This window comes from Ambystoma mexicanum, chromosome 12 (assembly GCF_040938575.1).
Source record: "Ambystoma mexicanum isolate Mex_15411 chromosome 12, UKY_AmexF1_1, whole genome shotgun sequence".
Lineage (NCBI taxonomy): Eukaryota > Metazoa > Chordata > Amphibia > Caudata > Ambystomatidae > Ambystoma > Ambystoma mexicanum.
The window spans coordinates 1,014,282,865-1,014,296,033 of record NC_090936.1 but is presented as its reverse complement, the minus strand read 5'-3'; the positions used below and the strand labels follow the sequence as shown (position 1 = coordinate 1,014,296,033).

Genomic DNA, 13,169 nt, shown 5'->3' with positions numbered 1-13,169 from the left:
GCAAAATCTCACGCCTACTATAAGCGGACGACATAATACTCCTTGACGTAACCCCGATCGGCCTCCAGAGGCAGATAAATAACCTCGACTCCTATTTGAAGGAAAACAATCTTTTGATGAATTTGGAAAAGACTAAGATCATGATTTTGGGTGGAAAGGAAAGGAAGTTGGAGAAATTCACATGGGTGGTAAACAACACTAAAATCGAACTGGTGGACAGCTTCAAATACCTGGGCGTTCATCATCAACAAGAATAGTAAGGAAACAGCGATGCAGGAGAACATCATGTCCAAAGCGAGACTGCTCGTTTCACAATCTCGGGCAATATTGAAAAAATTTGGAAAATTCACCATGGCGCCAGTGGTGACTTTCTATAAGTCCAAAGTAATTCTAACGCTCACTTATGGGGTAGAAGCTTTACCAAACCTACCAACATCCTTCTGGTCTAAACTGGAAGGATTCTATTCGAGAAAGGTTCTTAATCTTCCTGACTCGCTACCAATTGTGTTATTAAGAAGGGAACTTTCTTTACAATCCTTGACCTCCATTGTGACCCGCAACGAAGTTATGCTATTTCGAAAGTCTCTACTCCCAAGCTCCCCACTGATTATGCAAGAAATTCAGCAAGAAATTCAGTCGGGAACATGCAAAACGTTAACAAAATGGGCGGCAAAGATCGACTCAATCCTAGAGGGCGTTGGAAGCTGTAAAGACGAATTAATACACAACCCTTCTAAGTTCAAACTGCGTCTATTACAACAAGATTGGATTGATACTTTGGAAAAAGCAGCCGCTTCTAAATTGTTCACAGATTTACCTCCACAACTGACTAAAGTGAACGAACTTAAGCCTTACTTGTTAAAAGGGCCGGATCCCATTTTCAGGGTGAACTTCTTAAGAATCCGTCTGAACATCCTTCACACAAGGGAAGTCCTATTCCGAAGAAACTTGGTATCGGATGAAGTTTGCAGATTCTGCAGGAAGCTAGAGATGGCAGAAAGCATAAGACATCTCCTGCTAAACTGTTTAGGAGTCACGGGTCCTCGCCTGAGACATCTGGGGCACTTGTTTAAAAAAATGTACATGTCTATGATGAAGAGGAATGGTGGTGTCGGCTTCTTAGTGGGGTGAAGACCACTTGGGTGATTGCGGTGGTGGGCTTTTTCCGAGAGATTAAACTGCTTACCTGACGGTAGTTATGTGTGTAGGATCATCAGTTGGGCGTCCTCACACTAACTTCTCCGGGGGGGTCGCTGACTCTGACTGATTTTGGATTTTGAATTTTGAATTTGAACTAGATTCGAAAAAGAATTGACCTGACAGAGCCTTTCGGGGAACTTTGAGATGCTTGGGGCTCTGGACAAAACGTCTTTGTAGGGAATCTGGATCAGTTAATGTGGGGATCGCTCTATTTCTATTTTCTTCTTCCTTTCCCCTCTCCAATTTTGTAAAAATTGTTTTATACAATTAAACAAATAAAAAATAAATAAATAAATATTTTAGTATTTTTACCAAGAAACCTTGAGTGCAAGTGTCTACTTGAACCACTGTGATTGTGATACTTTTACTGCTCACATTCCCTCTTGAGATAAGCCTGGCTGCTCAGCTTGCTACCAAAAGTGTGTGGTACAGACTTATACCAAAGGTTGGTTTTTGCTTACACCTGTAGTCCTAATTGTGTGTGGTGTTCCCAGAGGGTACTGCCTGAAATTCTGCCCAACAATTAGCAGTTACCTGTACTTCATTAGGGAATTTACGGTAATAATTTCCTGCACTTCCGTCAGTAGAAATGTATTCGGATACAGTATTTTGTTTCCTCCTGTATTTAGGCATGGTTTTAGCAGTCCAGTTTGTATTTAACTTTTGGTGGCATTGAATACATTGTTTAAATCCTGTTCTCCCTTCTAGGTACTACAATTATATATGATGTATTTGTGGGTTATCTGTTTTACTGTGTACTGGAGGTTGAGGGTAATACTGCAACTCTTCAAGTACTGGCTTTGGTGGTTCCCGATTAAGACTATGCACATAGCGTAGGTCTAGGAATCCCTTTCTACTCACTGCTCAGCACTAGAATGTATAGGGTTTACCTTAACATTAACTTAAAGCCACACACAATTTGATTGTGTTTTGTATCCAACCCAAAGTACTTATTTTAACTTCTAGTGACTTAAAATATGTAATCAGGTGTATATTTTTCAGTATACCTGTGTACAGTCATTTGTTGGGGTATTTATTGCAACTAACTGTACCTATCTGCTAGCTTACCCCTCGCCCGTTCTTGAGGGAAGCCAAGACTGCTTTGCTAGGTCTACCAATAGAGAGAGTTCAAACTAGTCTTTGCGGTTACCCTCTCTTACCCTTCGTCTAGATGGTTTCACATCACTCCACAGATCACTGTTGAAACATCTTCCTAACACTTATCAGTAGAGTTGCATTAAAGTACAGTAGCCACACACAAAAGGGAACCCTTCAGAAAATGCATTATACAGGTTTAGCGGTAGACCACATTCCAGTTAGCTATCCCACACTAACAAAAAAAGCACACAGATCAGAGGCTTAAACTGTAGAGAAAGAATGATTATCTAGGCAACCAGGCTGGACGTACTTTTTGGTTTACTTTTTTGAATCCCTGTTATGCACTTCTCCGCCCATCCTCATACCAAACAAACAAGGCACAAAGGGGTAGGGATCTTTAGCTGTCTTTGGGTTAACACATTCACTTACGAATTATCAATCCGGGAAGATGCATATTAATCATAAACCATTAGGGAGTTAACAGGCTCATACATACTGATACAGTAAATACAACGTAATGGCTCCATCCCCGATGGCTGAAATGCATCTGAAAAAACTGCCATTTCCCACAGACACCCTTAACATTCTCCCAACAAACCTCCCAACTCATGACTCAGCCAACATACCTGATTTTAGGCCCCCTGTGGGAAGGGAGAACTTGAACCTTTCGCCGTTTCTTCCCGTCAGACATCTCCTCATGCTCCACCTCCTCTTTTGTCTGAAAACCTAACCAAGTCCTGTGCTGCAAGGGTTCAGGAACAGATGCAGGTGACTGATCTATAGATGAGACAGTTTGATCCTCTGTTTCTCCTGAACTGCCTTTCTTGGGTTGAACCTCTGTCTTCATGGGTCCTGCCCTGGCCTTCATTGCACCCACTTGCGACTTTATATGCTGCACCCGATTCTCTAGAATTCCTTCCTGGCCTTTCGGACCAACTGGCTGGTTTTTTGGACCTCCACCTTTACCCTTCGTACTTGCTGCCTGTTCCTTGGGTACTGCCACCTGTCCCATCAAACCAGCTTTGCCAGCAGAAGCATTTAGTTTTTTTTTTTTCATAGCTACCCCTGGTACTTTTTCATTATTTCCAGCTTGTTGTTTCTGCTTCAGTTTTTCCTGCAGAAAATAATAAAAGGGAAAATGAAATTCCAAATTGATTCACAGGATAGTTTGAAACTTGTGTTGAAGCCCTCTGCAAGGAGGTGTTTCAAAACTACTACTGGAACAGAGTCCTGAAAAGGGAACCTTTCTTTGCATGCCATTTTTTAACACAAAAGTTTAACCAGTGGTATCGAGGTTGAGAACTAAGTTTGAGACTAAGGAGAACAGAAGCTTGATGTAAAGTACAGTTAACACACAAGAAATTGTCAAGCAAAAGACTGTAAACAATGGTAACTTATTTAAGAACGCAGATGCATGAAGCTAGAATACAAGGAACAAAACAAACGTATGATCACCTTTAGGTGTCAAATTGGGACAAACGCCACACAGTTCTAGGTAAGTACTATTCCACTGAACCAAAGTGGAGGTAATAGATGTTAAAACAAATTACCACAGGCCTTAGAAAATGATACACTGTTAAGAAAAAATTTCTTTTTGCTGCTTTCTTCGCAGTAACGGTATCTGGTAATATTACCCCCACACAAATGGTTTCCATACATATTTGCTGAGAAAAGGGCGTGGCGATATTATGTATGGTGTATTAGTGAGATGGAGTAGGTTTTTCCCCTGCTCGCGTTTTTATTTAAAAATAGGGCTTGCTGGAGTGTCCACCGCAGGTTCACAGTGATAATGTCACCACAAACCACAGACTTATTGCAGCAAATTCTTTGCCACCCAGCCTTTTTCCAGGGACATTATCACATGGAACGACAGTCATTCTGTGGAAATCCCCATGGAGTCCTACGTACTCCAATAAATGGGGACTAACACCATCTACCACCACTTGTAATCCGGCAGTAATTTTGCCAGACCAAGTGGAGGCAACAGTAAATCCGTTTGGTGGTATTTAAGCAGATTTTCCACCGAAATACCACCAAACTTGTAATGAGGCTCTAGGTCTCCCTTTATGGATTTCTTGTTTTTTACAACTGCACACATCACATTATAGTGAAGCGCAGTTAGGAAACTTTGTATCCTTATAACTTTGTTTTGCAACATTTTGGCTAAAATTTCAATATAGGATACGAGGTGGTAATCAATATTTTCCAACCGTGTTTAATCTTTTTACTTGTGCACTTTGTCATTTACCGCAAATGGCTAGTAAGAGTGGCTAGCACTCTAGGATGGCAGCACCATGAGATGTGTGCCTGCTATTTGGCCATATTTGTTTTTGGCCTTTTTCCTGATCTCAGGGCCATAATTGCCCTATATGGAATTCCCTTTCGCAAGGAAAGTTGCTGCTTTCAAGGACCGAGTGGTAGTGTTTGTGTGAGCCCAGATGTGGGGGCTGGGACTGTCTGGTTGCAGTCCACATTCAGGTGCCTGAATGTCTGTTGCTGGGCAGATGTTGTGCCTAGTGGCTATCCATTATTGGATAGCCACTACTAGTTTGAATCGTGCAGATCCTTACCATTGGTGGACCTGGGGGCAAGCTTTACGTCCAAATCTTGGATAAAAGGAGGACTCTTTCAGTCAATCGATAGATCCTCATTGTAGCCAAGATCCCTACAAAGAGGTGCATCTGCTGATGACCCCTGCAGCTGACCAGTCCCACTAAAGCCCTGCTGCTCTGCCCGATGTACAGAAGACCCTTGTTGGTGTATGGACCCCGGGACCGTTGAGAACAACCAGTCTCAACTCCTGCTCGAGGATCCATGTTTTTTGAACTTTCAGAAGTATCCCTGGACCAATCGATGGCCTGATCAGTGCTCTCTTGGGCTACTTCGCTGCAGCAGCCACCATTAGGAATGCACCCTTTGGTACTTGGAAGATCTTCAACTTGTACTACAAGATGCCTGCTCCTGCATTGTCAGCCTTCTTGCATCAACGGAAGCCGTGCATGACCGGCTCCTTTGTTCTTCCATTGAACATCGGCTTTTGTCACCTGACCGTGCTGAGGCCTCGCTGCAATGTCTACCTTGCTTCCTGGAGGTGTCTTGAGATCGCATGCTCCGCAAAAGTCTTCTTCATTTTGTCTCAAGGATGTTCAGTTGGAAGGTGCATGGAGCCGAGATTCAGCATGGCTTGCCATCGATCGAAGCTCAAACCGCATCTGAAACAGACCTCTGCACCTGAGACCTCATGGCCACCTTCGACTGGACCAAGAACAGAAGAACGGAGAATCTCAGAAATGTGCTAATTCCCTCCACCTTAGAGATCCCCAGCAACTTTGCTGGATTTTGAGGACTTGATTTTTTTTACCTGGAGAGAGCGAGACCCTTTTTTTCCCCGCTCTCATGTATTTTTATGTGATTTTATACACTGTTTCTTTTGGTTGTGGAGTCTGACAAACTCCATAGGCATAATATTTACATTGCTTCACACAGCACCTTCAGTGCAGTGGCACAGGGAAGTCTTTCAGATTTCCCAAAGGTTTAAATACCTTGTCTGGGATAAACTACTGTTTCCAAGAGCAGTAAAGTGAAACTGACTTTACTTACATTTGTAACTTTCTAGACCCAGCACACACTATCTTAATAGGGTTCTGGAGGGGTTACCTAGTATCCCCTTTGTCTAGCTTCTCATGTAACATTTTGTATCTTACTCTTTTCTCACTGAATGGCTGGAGGCAGTGGTTTCGTTTTAACTACTATGGTGTGCATTTACCGTGGGCTGCATTCGCACCTGCAGTAAAGCACCCAAGGGTGCCATTTTTGTCAAAATGCCCCTAGTCTTCTTTTTTCACCATTTCATTGAGGAAAGGTCCTTCTTGAGATTTACTTTGTGCGTCAAACCAGCTTTGGTCCCATTGTTTGCTTTGCCTTTGACCTGATTAACGAGTGAAGCCCGCCTCTGGCTCCACGGTGTCTGGGGTAGGCAGGAAGTGAGAGAGGTGCCCGAAAGAGACCCAAATGCACTCTGTGGTGATTGGCCTGCTGACTATCCGGCAAGGACAGCCACCCTGCTGGGTGATCGACAGCTAGGCTGGAATGAATGGGAGAGAATTGAATAAAAGGCGAGGCTTTTGGCTTGGAAGGCAGAGCCAACCACTGGACGAAGGAACCGAAGAAAAACTTGAAGAGGACGCCTGCTGCAAATCCTGGACCGTTGGTTTGCCCGGTGAAGCTCTGCTGCAATACCGAAATGCCAAGTTCGCATCAACAGAGATGCTCCTGCAAGGACGACTTCTCCCTTTGGGTTGGTGGGACCAACCAACTCCAAAGTAAGCCACATGGACATCCATCTCAGAGCTGGTTGAAGTTTCAGAGTTGCTGCTGGAAACCATATAGCCAGGGAGAGGAACACCAGATTGTGTGCGTTGCTTTTAAGCTGATCTAGAGCTCCAGGAAGATCCTGCGGACTCCTAGGAAGCAGGACTGTCCGAGCCTGAGCCCCCGCAACAGAGTGCGGGACCCCAAAAGCAAGGAAAGTCCATCTCGACAGCCAGGAACCACAGTGTTGCTATTTGCGGTAGACGCGAGGAGCTGAAACACTGAACAGCCACTGAAAATGGAGTTTGCTGGTTGCAAGTTTTGACCATCCCAGTGCAGTGCAGGAATCCCCTGACGTCCTCCCTCTTGTCCCCACAACTGAGGCCCAGGAACAGTGAGATTTGAAGAGCTGCACAGGAACAAGAGCCATCTGCTGCATCCTTTCTTCATTTTAAAGGTAGTGTACAAAGTCTGAGAGAATTTACCTCTTACTGTAGAGTTGCTTGCGTCTTCTACTGCTCACAAGTCTAATCAGCTTGTGGCCCTATAGTTGATTCTTCTTTTCTTCAAAGACTTCTAAAACATTGTGCAAAGACTTTCTACTTACCTACAAAGAAGTGCTTCAGCTCACAGACTATTGCCTATTGACATTGGCTTAGCCTCTTCCACTGAATGACTTATTGGGGGATCTGAAAGCAATTGCCTGCTTAAGAATATGTGTGGTCTCTTGTTTGTTCTAAATAATCTTTTCCTTTGACCTATTCCTTTATGATTCTAAATGCAACAGTGATATATTAATGTCCCCAGCACCCTAGCAATTGAAGTCACCTGAGGGTGTAGGTAATGTCTGTGGGCCATCCAAAAAGTGTATCTACTGATTTAGAGATATTAAGAGTGTGTATTTCATGAAGTGTATTTGAGCGTTACTGTTATATTGCTCCCTTCTGAAGAAGGCTTATTCTGACTGATACATAAATTAATAATCGTTTATTCAAGAAACCTTCAGTGTAAGAGTTTATTTGAATACTTGTAACTGTAAATCTATGTGCAACTCCACTACAGCTCACATTGACCCCGCGTGAGATAGGCCTGGCTGCTCAACACGCTACCAAAACTATGTAGTACAAGCTTATACCAAAGGTTGAGTTTCCTATACATGTAGTAAGAGTTGCTTGTAGTGTTCCCATAGGGTACTGCAAACAAACTTTGCCTAACACGTGTCCCCAACCGATTCCAAATGTCAGCAGTGATACCTGGAGAAAAATCGGAGTGGGTGGTAAATTAACACAGTTGCTATCTCCCCTCCCCCCCCACCCTCCATGTCCCCATCTCTCTCCTTCCTGACCTAGATCAATAAAGGTCTGATTAATGATACTCTCCTAGGCCTATCCAAGTGTAGTAGAATTGAGTGATTTACTTAACTGAACTTTCCTGAGCTATTTGGAAATCTGGGTTGCAACCAATAGTATCGTCCAATCACATAGTAAACTCCCCTGAAAAGTATAACTTTGGAACTGATGACCTTAGGGCACAATGCCTCAATCCATCTTAAAGTTGTACTTACTGAGTGTTGAGAAGAATTCTCAAGAATGTGCTAATTTCCCTTACCTTTTGAGACCCCCAGCAACTTTGCTGGATTTCTAGGATTTGATTTTTACCTGCGAAGAGTGTGAGCCTTTTTTCCCACTCTTCCATGTATTTTGATGTGTGTTTTACTTTTCTGTTCTTTGTTTATGTTTATTATTTGATAATGCGCTCCAAACCCAGGGGTAGCCGGGCGCAGCAGGTACAAGATTACTTAAGCTTAGGTTACATACAGAGGATACAAATAGCTGATACAATACAAGTCATGTTACCATATTTACAGTACATATATAATTTGGTTATGGAGTAAAAAACAACTCCATAGGCATCATCTATTTAGTGCAGTGGCACAGGGATGTCTTTCAGACTTCCCAAGGTTTAAATACCTTCTCTGGGAATTACTACCGTCTCCCAGAGCATGTAAAGTTAAATTGACTTTACTAGTCTCTTCAAATGTACAGACCCAGCACACACTATCTTCCTATAGAGTGCTGGAGGGGTGCCCAGCATCCCCTGAGTCAAAACACTCATGTAACAGTCAAATGGCTGGTGGCAGTGGTTTAGATCAAACTACCATGATTTTTCCGACCGCGAACAATGGTAGCTAAAAATCGGGTCAGCCATGTTTTTTCATATGGCGCCCAAGACCTATCTGTAAAAACAGACTCCGGTTCTCTTTTTTTGCCATTTCTTTTTGGAAAGGTCCTCCTTGTGTTTGTCTCTGCGCGCCAAACCAGGGTTGGTCTCTTTGTTCATTGGCCTTTGGTGGGCTTCAGTGCTGAAGCCCTTCTCTGGCGCCTGAGTGTCTGGGGTGGACAGGATCTGAGGGAGGTGCCCGAAACTCCCTGTGCTTAGTCTCCTAGGAGACCTGAATGCACTCTGGCGTGATTGGCCGGCTGGCTGTCCGCAAGGACAGCCATCCTGCTGTGTGAGTGACAGCCAGGCTGGAAGGAATGGGGGAAAACTGTTTAAAAGCAGGTCTCTGGGACTTGGAAAGCAGAGCCGACCACTGGAACGAAAGAACCGAAGATGAGCTGAAGGAAGACGACTGCTGCAACAGCTGGACGACCGGTTAAGCCCTGCTGCAGGTCCGAATTGCCTGAAACTCCATTGACAGAGAATCCCTTCAAAGTTAACTTCTTCCCTTGAGTTTGGTGGGAACAACCAACTCGCAAGCCAACCAGACACCGTCCCCTCCTGGTCGAATTTTCTGCAGAGTGCTGTGGAAAACCGGATAGCCAGTGGGAAGGATACCAGTTTATGGTCTTTAAGGCACTCACACCTTAAACCAACGTTTTGCCAAGCTCGTGGCCTCTTCCCTGGGCACTGCTGGAACCTCCCAACATCCTCCTTCTTGTGCCCAAGACTAAAGCTCAGGAACAGCGAGATCTGCATGAACTACCAGGAACAACTGCCTCAGCTACAGCTCTTCTTCACTTTAAAAAGGTACTGTCAAACGCGGTCCAGAAATCTTTTCGGCCATGGTGAAAGTTTGTGAAACTTTCCCGACTTCAAAGGCTTGGCCTTCCCTAAACTAACATCTAACTTTTGGTAAGTGTATGTTTGAATCACTGTATTTGTTGGTCCTTTTTGCAACTTGTTCTACTGCTCACTTTACTCTTGAGATAAGTCTGGCTGCTCAGAAACTGCTACCACATTACTGTGTAGTACAGGCTTGTAACAAAGGTGAAATTGTACTGACAATTGTAGTCTTAATGGCATGCAGTGATCCCCAAGGGTACTGAATATGATTCTGCCTAACACTGAGTGTTAGGGAACTGTTTTAGTGTTGCTTTATAGTGATCCTACTGTGTGTAATGCTTCAAAGCACTTATTTGTAGTGCGCTGGTTTTGAATAATATGCTTATCCTTCTTCTCAAGGGTGAATGTATATGACATACATAACAATTATATTGCTGATGCTTTTATCTGCTTAGATTCACATGCTTTGTATAGGCCGACATCTAATGGTAAGTGCAGAGTAATGTAGGACTCGTTTTCAAAACTCGAAAAAAAGTGACGTCAACTGGGCCTGTTAGTAATACCATCTCTAGTTTGAGTTGTGCTGGACCAATGGTCCTTCATGCATCGAGGTACCTCATATTGTTTGGTTTCCGATATGAGGGAGCATGAAGTGTTTGCGTGAGTAGAGGAAGTAAAGACATGTGCAAGTCATCTATGTACCTGAAAATCCAAGAGCGGACAAAGGTTGGGTGCATGTGAACCTAAGCAGATACAAGCATGAGAAGTATGATTAAACTATGCAATGTGCGTCTTCTAAGGCTTGCAGATCTGCTTAGAATCACATGCTTTGCATAGATTAGCAAGCAGTACCTGGAGAAGGTGGTGGGCTGTTTGAAGGTAGAGGGGCAAAAAGAGGTCTTAACACTGCTTGTCCCACCTGGGAGTCTCCTCTTGAATGTATATACAAACAGTAGTGTTGTTGGTTGAAGGTGTGAATTGAACTCGAAGTAGCTGCTTTGCAAATAGCATCTAAATGTACATTTGCAATGAAAGCTAGGGCAGACCATGTGCCTCTAGTTGAGTGTGCTCTCGGTGTGAAAGGTAAGGCTCTCTTGGATAGAGAATAACATAATTGATGCATATGAGAATCCATCTTGAAATAGCTGATTTAGAGACCGGATCCCTTCTCTTCCTGCAGCTATGGAAAAAAGAACAGATCTGTTTTCCTAAATGGTTTGGTCTTGTCTAGGTTTATTTATTTATAATGCGCGCCTCACCCACAGGTAACTGGGTGCAGTACAAGATTATGCAGCTACTTAGTTACACAAGTAGTAATACAGGTGCAACACATTTTATACAATGTGTGCAAGAACAATTTCAAAATTATTCACAGTTACAAGAAGCAAGGCAGTATGGAGGGAGTAACAAATATATACAATGGGAACAGAGAATATTACATATGTACAAGGCAGGGTCACTGCACTAATAAGGGTCATTGTTGAGGATAAGCCAATTCTTCACATTTTTCTGAAGCTAGAGGGGGATTGATTAGTTCTGAAGTTGGAAGGGAGAGAGTTACAAAGTTGAGCGGCCAGGAAAGGGAAGCTGTTACCTCCTACTTTTTTGAGTTTGTATCTGGGAACTTGCAAGTAGGAGAGATATTGTGGGGCTGATTTATTGAGGCATTTGTATGTGAGGGATGCAGATTTTAGTTTATTTTTATCTTTAATGGAGAGCCAGTTGTGGTCTCTTCTTATGGAGGAGATATGTTGTTTACGAGGAATGCTCAGGGTTGTCCTAAGAGTGTTATTCAGCAGGATCTGCAGTTTCCTCGTGATGTATTTGTTGGCCCCGAGATACATTCAGTTGCAGTAGTCAATTTTTGATAATATTAGGGCTCTAGCCAGAGTGATGCAACTTTTGGTGGAAAGGATGAGTTTGCATGCTTGAATGAGCTTGCAGGTGTATATACTTGCAGAAGCTGTAGCGCTGACCTGTCTTCTCAATTTTAGGGAGGAATCTAGGTAAAAACCCAAAGTTTTTACTTCACTGGCGACTTTTATGATGTTACCATCTATATTAAACGATCAATATTGTTCACCTAGTTTGGAGATGCTAATGGAAGTGGCTAGAAGGAGGAGTTCTGTTTTTTCATCGTTCAGGCAGAGACCATGTGTGGGCATCCATCCCTGAATGATGAGATAGATTCTGTTAATCAGGGCTAGGTCCTTGACATAGTCACCTGTCAAGGGAATAAGGATCTGGGTGTCATCCGCATTGTTCGTATAGGTGGCACCCATGTGATCCAGGTCATCAAACAGTGGCTTGGTAAAGGCGTTGTACATGGTGGGTGATACACACAATCCTTGTGGGACTCTGCATGTAATATGGATCAGGTTTGCAGCCGCTGAAGCCGAGAACTCTCTCATCGACCGGTTACTGAGAAATGTTTTTGATCCATGCTGTGGCTTCTGGTGAGAAGTGCGATATAGTGGAGAGGTGGCTGCATAAGATCTTATGGTCAACCAGGTCAAAGCCAGCTGATAAATCCAGGTGAGGCAGGAGGGCTGATTTTCCTTTATATTTAAGGTCGTCTATTTGCATTTTTAGGTCAATCAAGGCTGTTTCAGTGACACGTGGCCGGAAGCCTGATTGACGGAGACCTAATAGTTTGTTAGACGCCAAGAAGTTTTGTATTTGATTATAGGCAGCTTTGTCTATAATCTTCAGCAGGAAAAGGGCAGTAATGATAGGTCTGAAGTTAGTGGGTATATTTGGGTCAAGGGTTTTTTCTTTTTTTGTTTAGCAATGAGTTCTTCCGGTTGGTTGGCACAATGCAGGTGTGGAAGGAGGCATTAATGAGTGATGTGATAAAGGGAGCGAGGATGCTTGCTGCTTCCTTAATAACGGTGGCTGGGCAGGAGTCTCCTTGGCAATTTGTTGGTTTCAGGGAGGCTATGATTTTCTGCACTTCTTGGGGTGATACTGGAGTGGATTTGAATCATTGAGTGGAGGTGGGGATGTTGGGGTGATTTTTTTGGGAGTTGTCTTGCAGAGGCAGGGTGAGTTTTTCGTCTGCAATTTTCTTTTGGAGCAGTGTAATTTTACTGGCCATAGCCTCCTGGATTTTAGTACACCAGGTTTGGTCTTTGACACACAGGTCAATTTGGGGGGTAGTTGATTCAAGTTCTCCAAGTATGATAAAGAGGTTGTGGGAGCTTGAACTGGCTTTACCAATCCCTTCCTTGTAAGCGTTGCGTTTGGCTGTGAAGATTTCGTCTTTGTAGTTGGCCGTGATTTTTAAGAGGGTTTCTTTATTGATGGTAGATGGGTTATTTTTCCATATGGCTTCATGTTTCCTTTTTTCTTTTCTCAAGTCTTTAAGCTTGGAGGTGAACCAGGTGTTCATGTGAGCCATCAGTTTACTTGTGCACATTTTTAGGGTTGCGATGGAGTATATGGCAGACTTGAGAGTCTTATTATACAGCTCTACTAGTTCCTCAGGTTTAGAG

General features: G+C 43.4%; 1 protein-coding gene across 1 annotated transcript in view; it reads right to left on the bottom strand.

The window, feature by feature from the left end:
• RBM28 (RNA binding motif protein 28) overlaps positions 1-13,169 on the bottom strand; it is a 728,250-nt gene that overhangs the window by 96,178 nt on the left and 618,903 nt on the right. The window contains exon 17 of the mRNA XM_069629558.1: positions 2,925-3,412. Coding sequence (XP_069485659.1) covers positions 2,925-3,412 — 488 coding nt within the window. The remainder of the gene's footprint in view (positions 1-2,924; positions 3,413-13,169) is intronic.